Source organism: Artemia franciscana, chromosome 3 (genome assembly GCF_032884065.1).
Source record: "Artemia franciscana chromosome 3, ASM3288406v1, whole genome shotgun sequence".
NCBI classification, from domain to species: Eukaryota; Metazoa; Arthropoda; class Branchiopoda; order Anostraca; family Artemiidae; genus Artemia; species Artemia franciscana.
Genome location: NC_088865.1, coordinates 28,698,417 through 28,714,361, shown reverse-complemented (window position 1 = coordinate 28,714,361; position 15,945 = coordinate 28,698,417). Strand labels below are relative to the sequence as shown.

The 15,945-nt window shown below is 37.3% G+C and overlaps 1 protein-coding gene across 1 annotated transcript in view; it reads right to left on the bottom strand.

The window, feature by feature from the left end:
- The window catches only part of LOC136025123 (nuclear pore complex protein Nup50-like), a 55,806-nt gene that overhangs the window by 26,761 nt on the left and 13,100 nt on the right, over positions 1-15,945 (bottom strand). The window contains exon 2 of the mRNA XM_065700863.1: positions 9,922-10,216. Within this exon, the coding sequence (XP_065556935.1) occupies positions 9,922-10,216 (295 nt within the window). The remainder of the gene's footprint in view (positions 1-9,921; positions 10,217-15,945) is intronic.

Sequence of the window (15,945 nt, the reverse complement as noted above, 5' to 3'; positions counted from 1 at the left end):
TCGTCATCCTTCATCGACAAAACGTGCCTTAACCATCTCAAAGTTTCTCTTTTTGTAGCCCTAGAAAGCAGGATCGAACCACACTTTTCGTACAGCCTAGTGTTTGAAATACGGTCGGTCAGCCGGGTACCCAGAAGAGTCTGGACGAAATTTCTCTGGAAACATCTAGCAAATTTTCATCCACTTTTCGGAGCGCCCATGCTTCAGAGCCATATCTGACCATTGTTACCACTGTAGCTTCCTAAATCATAATCTGGGTCTGCAGACTTATCTTCCTATTCTTCCAAACTTTTTTTCAACTTTGAAAAATCACCCTGACACATGGTTATTCTATTTTTAACATCTTCACTGCTCCCACCGTCTTTACTAATAATACTACCAAGGTAAGTGAAGTTGTCCACCTGATCAATCTTTTCGTTACCCAGCGTTACCTTTTCATCTTAACTTATTCCTAGCCTTGTTGACTTAGTCTTCTTAACATTAATTTTTAAACCTATTCTAGATCCCTGAACTCGCAAATCTTCTATAAATTCATTCATTTTGCTCAAACTCTCATACAGGCATGTTAATAAATTGAGAGAGAATAGTCAATCAGGACTCATCCCAGTTAATGATAGGAACGGCGCCACTACTACTACTAAAACTCACCGCAGGACCAAGCCGCCTGAGGTCGACACAGCTACGTATGCTCCTTCTCCGTCTTAATCTATTTTAAGCCTCCTTCTTTACACCCTCCCAGGAAATACACATTTCCCCTAAATCTTTCTTTACGATATTTTCCCACCCCAACCACGGACAACCTGCTTTCCGTTAAGCCCTAGACGGTTGGCCGACAAGAACAACCTTTGGTATTATGTCATACTTCATCCGCAGAATCTGCTCTAGGCATCTCAACCTTTCTCTTATTACAGCCGTAGAGAGCAAGATTGAACCAGATTTGTCGCACAACCTACTGTTTGAAATACCGTCAGTCGGGTGCCCAAAACAACTCGTAGGCAATTTCTCTGGAAAACATCAAGCAAATTTTCCTCCGGTTTTTGGAACGTCCATGCTTCAGAACCATTTTGAGAATGTGTTAAACCATGACAGAGTTACAGGAAAAGATAAAGAAAAGAATGAAAAAGTTTGTGACACTATGGATGAGAAGGACAATTTATTTTGAGAGCAAGAACTAGTGACAGTGCTGAAAGGATTAAAAAATAAGACCCCAGGCGCTGATAGTGCGGTAAATAACTTTTTAAATATGGTGGTTATAAAACCAGAGATAAATTATTGAAGATAATGAATATAATCTTGGAAAAGGGGAAGTACCCAGTGACTTTAGGAAAACTGTAATCGAACTTCTCTATAAACAAGATGATAAGAGTGGGTGTAGTGATTACAGAGGCATTAGCATTGTTTCTGTAGGAGCCAAATTACTTAGTATGACAATAATTTTTAGATTGAAAATATACTTTAAATAAAGTTTTAAGTGAATAACAGTGCGGTTTTATGAAGGGGAGAGGATGCATCAATGAAATTTTCACTCTCAGATCAATAATTGAGAAGTGGCTGAGTAATCAAACCCCTTATTCCTCAGTTTAAAAGATTATGAGCAAGTATTTGATTCAGCTCATATATGAGTTTTGGCGAAGGTCCTATCCTTGTGTGGTATCACATCTAAATACATTTAAGTGGTTAGTGGTATGTACGAAACTAAAATCACTGCAATTAAGGTAGGAAATGAGGCTAGAAGCTGGTTTCGTACTGAATCGTCGTCCTATCCCCATTTATATAGATCGTTTTTGTAACTTTGTCCTAAGGAGCAAAGCAAAGGCAATGGAAGAACATGGAATAGATTGAGGAAGTAAAACTATCCTAGATTTAGATTATTTTGATAATTGTAGCATCCTAGATGAAAATACTAGCAAAATGAATGAAATTTTAGAGGCTTTGATAGTTCAGGGTGCAAGAATAGGTTTGAAAATTAATGTTAAGAAGAGACTAAATTACTATGACTAGGAATAAGTGAAGGTGAAGAGGTGATGTTGGGTAAGGAGAAGATCGATCAAGTGGGCAACTACACATGTAGATAGTATTGTTAGTATAGACGGTGGGTGCAGTGAAGATATTAAAAGTAAAAAAAGCCAAGAACCAGGGTGTTTTTTTCACAGCGGCAAAAAAGTTTGGAAAATAGGAAGATAAGTCTCCAAACCAAGATTAGAATATTGGAAGCTACAGTGATAAAAGTGTTGAAGTGTGGTTCTGAAGTATTGGCGCTCTGAAAGACGGAGGAGGATGAGCAAGATGTCATCCAGAGAAATTGCCTAGGATTGTTTTCTATACCCGACTGACTGACCGTACCTGTAGCTATACGAAAGTGTGACTCAATCCTGCTTTTTAAGGCTATATTATAAAAAAGTTTGAAATGGCTAAGACACGTTCTGCAGATGAAATATTGCCAAAGATAGTCCTTGTAGGCCAACCGTCCAGGGCCAAATAGGAGGCAGCTCGTTCCCAAATGGGGTGGGGGATGTCTTAAGGAGAGATTCTTGGGAGAAAAGATCTTCATGGGAGGGTGTAAAGAGAGCGGCTTTAAAAAGATGGAAAGGAGAACGAGCGTGTGGCCATGTTTTGGCCTCAAGTGGCTTTGTGCTACAGTGAGTTGTAAGTAGCGTTAGTAGTAGTAATAGCACACTAGAAGAGGAGCCAGCTTCATCATTCATGATATTTTTGTCATTTACATCATTTTCCTTCCATCGATAAAGTCGGCAGTTCTGGCATTCATAAAATATCCTACACATCTGCCATCACAATGTTAGTTGACCACCCTCCCCCCCCTCACCAAGTCCGTAATTCGAATCTTCGCTTCTCGCATGACTTTTCAAGTCAAATTTTCCTTTTTCTGAGAAGGATTTATTTTTTTGTACAGGGGAGGGTAAATAATACTTTACAAAATGATCATGCTTTCAAGACTATTTTGCATTTCAAATTTCTAGCTTGAGAAGATTAGTTGTTTATTCAGAATATCACAATACACACACACACACACACACAGACAGCTACAGGATATAGAGGTAAATAATATTTTCTAAGATGCTTTACTGACAGACCTACATTCGAAAAATAAAACTTGATATTGGATTTCTATATTATACATTAGCCTCACATTTGTAATTAAAAATGTCAGAAATACTTAAAAATTAGCTTTGGTGGAAACCAAAAACCATTCGTAAAAAAGATATCCTACCAAGATGTTGTGTCAGAAACCCTGAAATAAAAACCACTTAGGTAGAATCTGAATATCCTTTTTGGAACACGTGCTTTGTATGTCTCGATTTAGGGCAGTTACTTTGCAGCGTTATTTATTTTTAATTACTTAATAATAAAGAAATACTTAATACTAAAAGAACTAACTTTGATGGAAGTCGAGCACCTTTTGTAAAAGAGATAGGCTATCTGAATATAGGGTCAGAAGCCCTGACAATAACTTTAAATATCTGGGTGGGATTGGATGCAACTTGAATATCTTTTTTGAAACAAGTACTTTGTATGTCTTGATTTAGGGCAGTCACTTTGCAATGTTAATGATTTTTAATTAACTTTTAACAAAATCAACTTCCTACACAACCCTTCAATGACCCTGTGTCAAAAAAGGAGCAGCGTGTCCATCAGGGATAGGCAGGGGGAACGGTTGCGGAGTGGTATACCAAGCCAAGCGTCCCATTTTGAGCTCTTCAATTATAAAAATTAAAAATATTTGCTTTGCCGTGATTTTAACATGGCGTAATATTCATCTCTCTACTTAAGTCTATCTATGAAGCCTCTATAATAAATGAAGCATTTACATAAATTTGGGGCATTGCTACTTGAGCTATCCAGCTCCTGTTGCCAAAACTTTTCCACTGGGGAAAGGGTCCAAAGTTGATTATCCCAACCAACTTACGTGAAAACAAAACAGCATTTTTAAAATATGCACTTACTCCAATTAGATTTTGGACTTTTGAATTGCAATACTGGCCTCATTTGTATTCAATTACCTCATGTGTCCCGAAATACCTGTTTTGATGGAAATCCACAACCAGATTTGAAATATGTAATTAGTGCCTTTTTGTTTAGGAAACTACTAAATACAAACATTCCCTGAATGATTCCTGAACGATCGCAAATTCAAACATAAGGCTGAAGGAAGAGGCATCAGAACCCAGGGTCCTCCTTTAGGCACTCTAGTCATGAGGACCTACAACTATACAGATTAAACAATCCGTCAATTCTGACAAATTACAAAACACAACGAACTAAAATTTACATCTCCAGTGGTTTGGCTTAGTATGGTCTTCATTTCTATGTTTGATTGATACAGGTGCAATATTTGTACATTTTGAGTGCTTATAAAGTTAACGAGGGAGGGGACAGAGGGAACTCAGGTTCCAGGACCCTGTCATTGTTTAAAACAAATTTTTGGTACGAATCTGATTTCAAAATGGTAAAATATGCCCACGGGACGGCTCTACTAAAATTAATTTATAAAGCTTTATTTTAAATCGGATCTTTTGCATGATTTCGAATGCGTTTCGACTAGTCCTGATATTCCTTGAATACCTTCTTTATAAATGTTTTTTTTTTCTTTTGGTTGAAAAAATATATATATGTAAAATCTTCATCAAACTTCTAAGGTCAATAGCATCCAACCCAACGACCAATACTATAGCTAAAATCGGCTAACGGGCTACGGCGCACTTTCATTTAAAACTTTAATTACATTACTTTCAAGTGAGCATCGTGAAGTAATGAAAACAACAGTCACTGAAGCGCAGAGAGTGAGATGAATTATCAGCCCCCATGTTATGAATATTAATCAGGCATACTGATTATTTAAGTTCTAATGTTGTTCTCTACTTTCACATAGCTTTTTTTATATTTGATTTCCATTCATTCAGTTTTATCAGTGATTTCAAAAACTCTTAGACGCAAGAGTTTGATAGAAGCTAAACCTAATGAATGGGATATGCAGGATTCAAATGAAGTTTCTCAGAAATAACTGAACCATGGAATAGTCATGGAGGTCAATAGTTCAAAATTAATGAAAGAATTAGTTTTGAAAATTTCTGATGGATTTTAATAGGTTTTTCTTTCAACATTAAGGCACAGGCACCTTAACACCTTACTTTATAGTTTTTAAATTGCATAGCTAGGAATAAAAGTATCCGTGCTTCATACTTTCAAGTGAAATACTCAACTGAAAGCAGCACTCTACAATATGAATAAGTATCTTCTAAGGTATTACAAGTAAAACAATATAAAATAAGTAAAATCTGTTCATGTTAGTTGAACTTATTTTATGACTTCGTTTCTGTTCTTTATAGGTTTTAGCACTGTTTTTTGTTTTCTTTGAAAACTATTTTTTTGAACTTTTTTTCTAGATTAATCACCTGTAATTCTTAATTCTTTTCAAAGATTACTACTCAGCTGAAACTGAACTATTACCCCGGAAAATTTACGAAACCGCTTATTACGTGAACGCTTTGTTTCACACTTGGCGCGCGCGCACTGTTGTCACTATTAGAACGGTAGAGTCATGGAGAAAAATAAAGGACCATCTAACTCAGTTGCCCAAAAAAGATCAAGACATTCGCCTAAAAAATGTGTTGATGAGTGCAAAGGTTGTGACTCCAAATTGCAAGATGACGATTTTGCACTGCTTTGCGACTCGTACGAATCCTGGGTATGCATCGTATGCATGGAAATGACAGAGCCGGAATACAACTTATTCACAAAAATGACTCGGAGGCTCGGGTCACTTTGGTTCTGCCCTGTATGTAAACAACAAAAAAAACTCGATCAACCAAGAACTGACATCTGCAGAAACTAAAGATATTTTGAGGAGTGAAATGCAAACGTCATTTAAGGCGATGGAGGATACGTTTTGCACTTTATTAGAGCCTATCCAACGGGAAAGTAGCTGAAATCGAGAAAAACCTGAAAGATAAGTGCACACTTTCCGATGCCCAACATTTTACCGAGAACCTAATCGGAGTGAAGTGTCAGAGCTTTGAAAAAAGCCTAACTGAAAAATTTGTGAAAAAGGACGAGGAAATCAGTGTCAGTAGCTCGAACTTAAAGTTCTGTTTATGTGTCATATCTTGTGGAAAAACAGAAAAACCTGATCATGTTTGGTTTAGCTGAAGACGCTACTTTACCATCTCGTAGACAACAAAATGAGACCGATTGCAAATTTTTCAACGAAAAGCTACTTGTACTTTGCCCTGCAAAATGTAGCTACTCAGTTAGACTTGGTAAACATACGCCTGGTAAGACCAGGCCTATTAAGTTGATGTTCAAGACACCAGTAGAACGAGATACAGCTTGATTCTTTCTGATGTCTGAGACTGCAAGTATCAAAGCTACATACCCCTCGTTCAAAGTCTCTCATGATCGTACTACCATTGAACTGATGGAAAAAAAGAAGTACGATGCCCTGAAACAGGAGCTGAAATCGAAGTTGGACGCTGGCCAAACTAACTGGAAGATAAAACGTAGCAAAAACGGACTAACCCTCGTCAATAATAACTCTTTCGTGAAACCCCAAACAGCTACGCGAGCATGGAAAAGTGACTCCCTAAAAAAGTTGAAGTGTCTGAGTGATAAATTTTTTGTAACTTATACAAATACAGACTGCCTGTCATCTAAATGGGAAGAGTTTAGTGAGCTAATAAAGCAATGTAAACCACATTTAGTTGGTGTTACCGAAGTTTTACCAAAACATTTCAGTAACCCATCTATTTATTTTCAGCAGCTACCACAATATAATTTAGTATCTGATAATTCAGCTAAAAAAGGGATTTGTATTTATATTCATGGTTCTACTAAGTTTTCTGTAGTTGCTAATTCGCTAGTAGACTTAGTGTTGGAGTGTCTTTTGGTTGATGAAATTGCCCTATCATAGTACTTATATGTGTATTGCAGCTTTTTATAGTAGTCCTACTGTGAGTTTGTCGAGTCCAGTTAATAATGCCAATATTCTAGCGTGTATTTCTCGTCTTGTTGGTCTTAGTTCAAAGTTTCTTATTCTATGTGACTTCAATTTACCTTTGATAGATTGGAGTGTGCATATTGCGAGTCAGTCCACTTCATCGTATGAACAGCAATTTTTAGATAGATTGGATGATCTGTACTTATACCAGCATATTGATAGGTCAACTCGAGCCAGGAAAGATACTATTCCATCGATTTTAGATCTGGTTATTACCAAGTCAATCGATGATATTTTGAGCATAGATTTCCGTCCGCCTTTAGGTAAAAGTTATTACCGTGTGCTTGATATTTACATGAATATTGATGCTCAACAGAGAGGTTTTGAGTTTTATTGGCATGATTATACTAAAGCCAATTATGAATCAATGCGACAATTTATTTAGTCTATTAATATCACGTATGAACTAAAAAAAAATCATGTTTCTCCGGACTCCGCGTTTGATTTTGTAAAAAAAAGTGTTGACAGAATGTAGGGATAAATTTGTTCCTTTGGTGAAGAATTTTTCCGGTCGTAGAAATAAACTTAAACTTCCGAGACACATACTCCAAGCAATACGTGAAAAAAAAGTCTTTGGCGGTCATATATTGAGTCAAGACATAGTAAAGTAGTCAGGCAAGGACATTCGGATACTCAGTTGCAAGAGAATCCAAGTGAATGGCATGCATATACACTAGCGAGAAACAAGGTCACTCGGCTGCTTAGAACTAATCGTGAAGAACTTGAGTCGCGTGTTATTCACTCAAGCACCATATCACCTAAAATATTTTGGAAGTATGTAAATAAGAATAAGCCTAACCTTGCACCATCTACATCTACGTTCACACATCAGGATACACACCAAAAGATTGATAGTGATTCTGAGAAGGCTCTTATTTTTAATCAGATTTTTTCTTCAGTTTTTGTTAAAACACAGCCAATTCATTGAAATGGAGCTAATTTTGCATCTCAAGTAGAGTCGATTGCGTCGTCGGACATTCTTACTCCCTTTGATGATTCGGATTTTTCATTAACTGAAATTTATGCTGTTCTTATAAAATTGGATAGGTCTAAAGCCCCGGATATAGACGATTTCCCGAACATAATGATAAGACAAATTACTCATGAAATTGCCTTGGTAAAGCCACTTCACAAAAGTCGCTCCAAGTCGGATTTTAAAAACTATCGGCCGATTTCAATTACGTCTATCTTTTGCCGAGTGATGGAAAAATTAATTGTTTCACGCGTTCAAAAGTATTTTGATGAAAATCATCTTTGGAATCCTGCTCAGCATGGTTTTCGAAAAAGTAGGTCTTGTAATACTCAGCTTTTTGAGGTTATTTTGGATTTCCAACGTTTTGCCGATTTAGCTATGCCCTTTGATTGCATTTATATCGACTTCTCGAAGGCATTCGACAAAGTTTCAATACCCATCCTTCTTCAAAAATTTGTAGCTTATAAACTGGGTAAAAAAAACAATTGCATTTATTGCTGACTATCTAAATGGAAGGACTCAGCAGGTTGTTGTTGGTGAAGCTATGTCATCCTCTATTGATGTGGTAAGCGGAGTCCCCCAGGGTAGCTGCCTGGGTCCAATTTTATTTTGTTTATTTATCAATGATCTGCCTTCCTCTGTTCAGCATTCTACTGTCAAGATGCTCGCGGATGATGTAAAACTCTATCTACCAGTACGAGATCAAAACGATGCGCAACTTTTACAGGAGGATCTTTACTCTCTAACTTATTGGTGCGAATCTAATTCCATGTTCATAAACCCTTCTAAGTGTGTTGTTCTACACTATGCTTGTAAACTCCCCCTTGTGCATATTTACCACCTGTCTGGCAAACAGCACGAAGGGATTCGTGCTGTCTGGCACGAATCCCTTCTAACGAAATAGTGCGTGACCTTGGCGTTTACTTTGATACCCAATTGAAATTTGATAAGCATGTTTCGGAAATCTTAAAGAATACAAATTATCGTTTGTCGTCTACAAAGAGAAGCTTTAGTAAGTTTAACCTTCGTAATTTCTTACTACTATATAAATCAATAGTCTGCCCTCTTCTAGAGTATAATACTTCGGTTTGGTTTCCATTAAATCTAACGGATGAGCATAGGGTAGACAAGGTTCAGAGAAGGGCCACTAGGTTGGTCCCATACCTTCAGCGCCTTTCCTATCCGCAGAGACTTTCTACGCTTCAACTCCTGTCGTTGAAGTTTCATAGACGTTGTAGTGACCTTATAAATGCGTTTCGTATACTTAAAGGAGTGGATGATGCTGATCCAGACTTATTTTTCAAATTTAGCCATTATCACTCTACTCATCAGCATGATTACAAATTATATCCCCCAAAACCACTGAAAAAAATTGGTCAACTATCTTTCGTTATTAGAATTGCCAGACCATGGAATGGTTTGCCTTTGGAGGTTGTTGAGGCAGAGTGTTTGAATTTTTAAGAGTGCATTAGTAAATACGCCTTTTTATTTAGACGCTTTTATTGTGCAGTTACTTGTTATTTAGAAGTTTTTGCTGTTTAGTTTGTCGTTGCCAATTTACTTTAGATTAGTATTATAATTTTGTGTTTTTGTGACAAGCATTGATGCTTACCCCTATTCGTAATAATAAATAAATAAATAAATAAAAACATCTACCCTCACAGAATAGATTATAAAAAGGGTTAAGAGAAAGGATATACCACAGGCACTAGTAACCCCCCCCCCCCAATAAACAATATGAAACAAACAGGCTTTTTTTAACGACTCGGACGATACCCGCATGGAAAACACAGATGTCTTGTCTGAAGAGAAGAGCTATATCCAGTACCATCAATAGTTTCACAGACATTAGTCAGCATAACCTTGAACAACAACAAAAAACTACTAGACAAAATTAAATGTACCAAAATACAACAAAACGAAAATAAATCATTACCTTTCTCTTCAGCAAGCTTGTCTTTCAGCTCCTTGAGATAGGTTTCATAATTCTTCATACAAGGAGTTAAATCAGCTACTCCATTGTTTTTCTCATTTTGTTCATTGGCCCATTTTAGAAACTGAATGTTTAAAAGACGGACTTTTCCTCTAAACACAGCCTCAGGATCAACAGTAATAGTTTGACGTTCTACTGACTTTGGAGCTGGAGTTGAGCAATGGAAATTGAAACTTGGCTTTGATTCTGCACTAGTACTTCTGAATCCTTGAAATCCAGTAAAAATATTCTTTGAAGTCTGAAAACACTTTTTATATTTAAAAGAAATGATAATTGAAAGTTAATTTTGATAAAAAATTCTAGCATGAGTATTCAGTTAGATAATTATCTTAAGTTATAGCCACAATTTATTCTGAATTTAAATACAACAAAAAGAGGAAACATCAGCAAAGATTGACAAAGACTGGGTGATATTGGCTATGCCAGGCTTTTATAGCAAGAGGCTTAATAGCCAGTAAACATAGGGGTAGACTGAGGACAAATACAGTCCTTATTCACCTCTAATACACAGTTATCACACAGATCCCCCCCCAAAAAGAACAATAAAATTATGTTTAGCACATTTATTTTTAATCAATCATCCTAATAAGAACCAATGCAATCTTACATTTTACATAAACTGTTCCATGCTTAAAAACATAAAATCAGGTGATAATCAGATCTTATTTGGGATCTTGGAAATTATAAAATTAAGCAAATATTCAGGGTATTGGTTTATCAATCCCTCAAGTCCTAAAATAAAAGATCACAAAAAAAAAAATATAAAGTGACTTTAAAATAAGGATGCGCCTAGTTGAAACCAGATTATTTTAGATGTTAACTGGTCTAACCTTATCATAGACAAAATTAAGTGAACAAAGGTACACATCACTGCGACTAAGCCCTCCGACTACTGAACAGTCTGACTTGATCAAAATCTATCATGATCTAAAAGCTGAATTAGGAAAGGTAAAACTGACGGTCAGTGAAACTAAGAGCTCTTATATGACATTTTCCTTCCTAAAGGGTAACAACCACTCTTCTCATAATTCCATACTGCCAACAAAGAAAACTGTTAAAATACTTGGGATTCTTTTGGACGATGATTTAAGATGGAATTCGCACGTTGACTATCTGACCAAAAAAGGCGACTCGCTTTTACATTCATTTTCCAACCTAAAAAGATTTGGTACACCAACTGAGGTTTTAAAGTCTGTATACTGCAGCTATGTTAGACCTTCTCTTGAGTATGCATGCCCTGCTTGGCATCCGGGATTGACAAAAGATCAAACAGATAGACTTGAGACGATACAAAAAAGAGCTGTAAAAATTATACTTGGACAAAACTACTCAACTTACGAAGATGCACTGAAACAACTCAATTTGGACTCACTTGATAGTCGTAGACATGGCTTAACATATAGATTTGGACTAAATTGCTTAAATTCCCCAACTCATTGTCGTCTACTACCCAACTTTTCAGCCCCCCAACTGAAGGACCAGTTACTAGAGTCCGACAAATAAAAAACAATTGTCCACAGTTACTGACTTGCTCAGCCTATAGTACTGAGAGATATCGCAAATCATTTGTTCCATATTTTACCCGCCATTTTAATAATATTGACTCGACTAATATTTAATGTTTGATTAATATGTGTTTGATTAATATAATGTTTGTTTAAATTTTCCTGTGAGTGTTTTTGAAGGTATAAATTATTTTTGTCATGACATGCTAATGCTAGCTCCGGCTATTGTAGTGAATAAATATATTCTATTCTATAATACATGCCAATACATAACCAAGCAATAAACAAATGATAAGTAGGGAAATCATTTGCAAAATGTGACTAGGTGAAAGGATATCATATTTAATATACAGCCTGAATGATATCCTCCATACAAAGCCTGAAGGTCAAAAAGAAAAGAAAACAAGAGCTAAGAGCTCCTATGGCACTTGTCACGAGGCAAAAAGAGCTAAGAGCCAAGAGATCATATGGTATGAGCTCTAGCAAAATTCTATGAATCAATAGATTGATTTAAAAGGAAAATAAGAGGCTTAATGCCGGTCAGTATTTAAAATAAAGCTCTGAGTCACGATGTCCTCCTAAATATCAAAATTCATTAAGATCCGATCACCCACTCGTATGTTAAAAATACCTAATTTTTTCTCTCCCTTTAGCCCCCCAGATGGTCGAATCTGGGAAAACGACATTATCGAGTCAATTTGCGCAGCTCCCTGACATGCCTACCAATTTTCATCGTCCTAGCACGTCCAGAAGCAACAAACTCGCCAAATCACGGAACCCCTCCCCCCAACTCCCCCAAAGAGAGAGAATCCAGTACGGTTCCGTCAATCACGTATCAAGGACATTTGCTTATTCTATCCACCAAGCTTCAGCCCGATTCCTCCACTCCAAGTGTTTTCCAAGATTCCCCCCTCCAACTCCCCCCTATATCAAAAGATCTGGTCGAGATTTGAAGTAAGAGCTCTGAGACATGAATTCCTTCTAAATATCAAATTTCATTAAGATCTGATCGCCTATTCGTAAAATAAAAATACCCCAATTTTCGCGTTTTCCAAGAATTCCGGTTTTCCCCTCCAACTCCCCCCAATGTCACAGGATCTGGTCTGAATTTAAAATTAGAGCTTTAAAGCGCAAGACCCTTCTAAATATCAAATTCCATTAAGATCTGGTCACCCTTACGTAAGTTACAAATACCTAAATTTTCAAAATTACCCCCCTCCCAACTCCACCAAACAGAGCAGATCCGGTCCGATTATGTCAGTCACATGTCTTAGTCAGGTTTTTATTCTTCCCATCCAGTTTCATCCTGATCTCACCGCTTTAAGTATTTTCTAAGATTTCCAGTTCCCCTCAACTCCCCCCCCCAATTACGCTGGATCCGGTTGAGATTTAAAATAAGAGATCTGAGTCACGAGGTACTTCCAAATATGAAGTTTCATGAAGATCCGATCACTCCTTCGTAAGTTAAAAATACGTCATTTTTTCTAATTTTTCAGAATTATCCCCCCCCCCCCAATAGAGCGGATCCGTTCCAATTATGTAAATCAAATATCTAATACTTCTGCTTATTTTTCCCACCAAGTTCTATTCCGATCCCTCCAATCTAAGCGTTTTCCATGATTTTAGGTTCCCTCACCCCAAACTCCCCCCAATGTTACCAGATCCAGTCGAAACTTAAAAAAGAGCTTTGAGACACGATGTCCTTCTAAATATCAAATTTCATTGAGATCCGATCACCCGTTCGTAAGTTAAAAATACCTCATTTTTTCAGAATTAACCCCCCCCCCCCCCAACTACCCCAAAGAGAGCGGATCCGTTCCGATTATGTCAATCATGTATCTAAGACCTGTGTTTATTTTTCCCACCAAGTTTCATCCTGATCCCTCACTCTAAGTGTTTTCCAAGTTTTAGGTTCCCCCCTCCCAACTCCCCTCCATGTCACCAGATCCAGTTGGTATTTAAAACAAGAGCTCTGAGACACAATATCCTTAAAATATCAAATTTCATTGAGATCCGATAACCCGTTCGTAAGTTAAAAATACCTCATTTTTTCTAATTTTTCAGAATTAACTCCCCCCCCCACTGCCCCAAAGAGATCAAATCCATTCCGGTTATGTCAATCATGTATCTAGGACTTGTGCTTATTTTTCCCAACAAGTTTCATCCCGATCCCTCCACTCTAAGTGTTTTCCAAATTTTAGGTTTCCCCCTTCCAACTCTCCCCCGGTGTCACCGGATCTGTTCGGGATTTAAAATAAGAGCTCTGAGACACGATATCCTTCTAAATATCAAATTTCATTGAGATCCGATCATCCGTTTGTAAGTTAAAAATACCTCATTTTTTCTAATTTTTCAGAATTAACCCCCCCCCCCACTGCCCCAAAGAGATCAAATCCGTTCCGGTTATGTCAATCATGTATCTAGGACTTGTGCTTATTTTTCCCACCAAGTTTCATCCCGATCCCTCCACTCTAAGTGTTTTCCAAGTTTTAGGTTTCCCCCTCCCAACTCCCCCCAATGTCACCAGATCTGTTCGGGATTTAAAATAAGAGCTCTGAGACACGATATCCTTCCAAACATCCAATTTCATTGAGATCTGATCAACCGTTCGTAAGTTAAAAATACTTCAATTTTTCTATTCATTCCGAATTAACGGGCCCCCACTCCCCCCCCCCCCCAGACGGTCAAATCGGGAAAACGACTATTTCTAATTTAATCTGGTCCGGTCCCTGATACGCCTGCCAAATTTCATCGTCCTAGCTTACCTGGAAGTGCCTAAAGTAGCAAAACTGGGAACAACAGACTGACAGACCAACAGACCAACAGAATTTGCGATTGCTATATGTCACTTGGTTAATACCAAGTTCCATAAAAAGAAGAAAAAAGATACTTTTGGAAGAGTAATCTTTAAAAATGTGCAAAAAATTCTTTGAAAAACTGAAAAAATAAAAACAATTAAATATCTCAACATCAGTACTTAAATTATTTTTGCTGAACATATTTTAAGCATTTTCAGGAGCAAGTAAAATTTGAGGAGAGGTACCCCTCAAGGAAATTATAGCCTAGTAAACGACACAGCATTTGCACAGGATTCTGATTAATTGATTAATTATCTGGGCTAGGTCTGTTTTGGCGGCCGTTTTTGGGTAATTTGTATATAATGAATATTAATTGTATATAAATGAATATATAATAAGTCAGAGGTAATAGGCTTAAGATTGTCTGTCCAGGATTTGTTGATAGAGGAGCATCACCAAGTGCTGAAAACCATGATGTGACCAAGATGGGTTCGAGGTTGCACAGAACCTCCCTTCATACTAGAGCTCCCAGGAACTTCTTGCTGTCCAGCTCTAAGCTGACTTAAGAACTTTGGTGTAGACTTGAAAAGATGTCTTGGGTGCCATCTTGCACTGGCATTTGTGGCCACTGCTTTTCCTAATGCCAAAATAATTTCAATAATCCAAAGAACATGAAAATTGCAATTTAGACATTACAACATTAAAAAAATAACTATCCGTATTGACATTTTGACTGAAAAGCTCAGAAGATTCAAGCTGGACTTATAGAAATTTGAGAAACTCATATCCCAGGGGTAGGAACCGTAAAATTAGGTGATATAGAATTTATTTACTCAGGCAGGAAAGATGGGTACATAGACACTAATTAGACACAAGGAGTAGGACTCATGACGAATAAGGAATATCCTCAGTCTTGTTTAAGCTGGGAAGGTATTAATAATAGATTACTAATTGCTTGTTTTATGACTAAAAGTGCAGGGTATCAGTTATAGTAGTATACACCCCTGTAGAACCAACTAATGGATACAATAGTGACTGGTAAATTGCACTTACAGTTACAGAAAAAATAGACAGGGTCCTAGCTAGAAATATGGTGTTTTTATTAGGAGATTTTAATGCCCAGATCAGTAGAAATAGGAATAGATGGTATCATAGCCTATGTAAATTTGGTGCAGGAGAAGAAAACAGGAATGGCTACAGACTGCTGCAATTTTGTAGGAATAACAATTTAGTTGTAGCCAATACAGTATTTGGTCACAAAATTTTCTACAAAAACTGTTGCTTGGTTTTGGTACAGGGGTGTTGAACAGCACATCCCATCAATCCATACTGCACCCTGATTTCAAACCACACTAAGAAAGACCAGCAAGAGCAGTGGCAGAAGCTGTACCTTGTATACAGCCAATCAATGTGTCTCAAAACAGATATTTGAAAAGCTTTGTTCCCTCATTTGTAAAGTTTTTTAATGCTACTGCTAGTCAGCAAGAATAGCTACAGCTTTAGTTTGTTCTTTATATAGTTATACTAGCTGTTGGGGTGGCGCTTCACGCCACCCCAACACCTAGTTGGTGGGGGCGCTTCGCGCCCCCCCCAAGCCCCCCCGCGCGCGTAAGTCGTTACGCGCCATAATAGTTACGCGCCATTGTAGTTGTGTCCCTATGTCC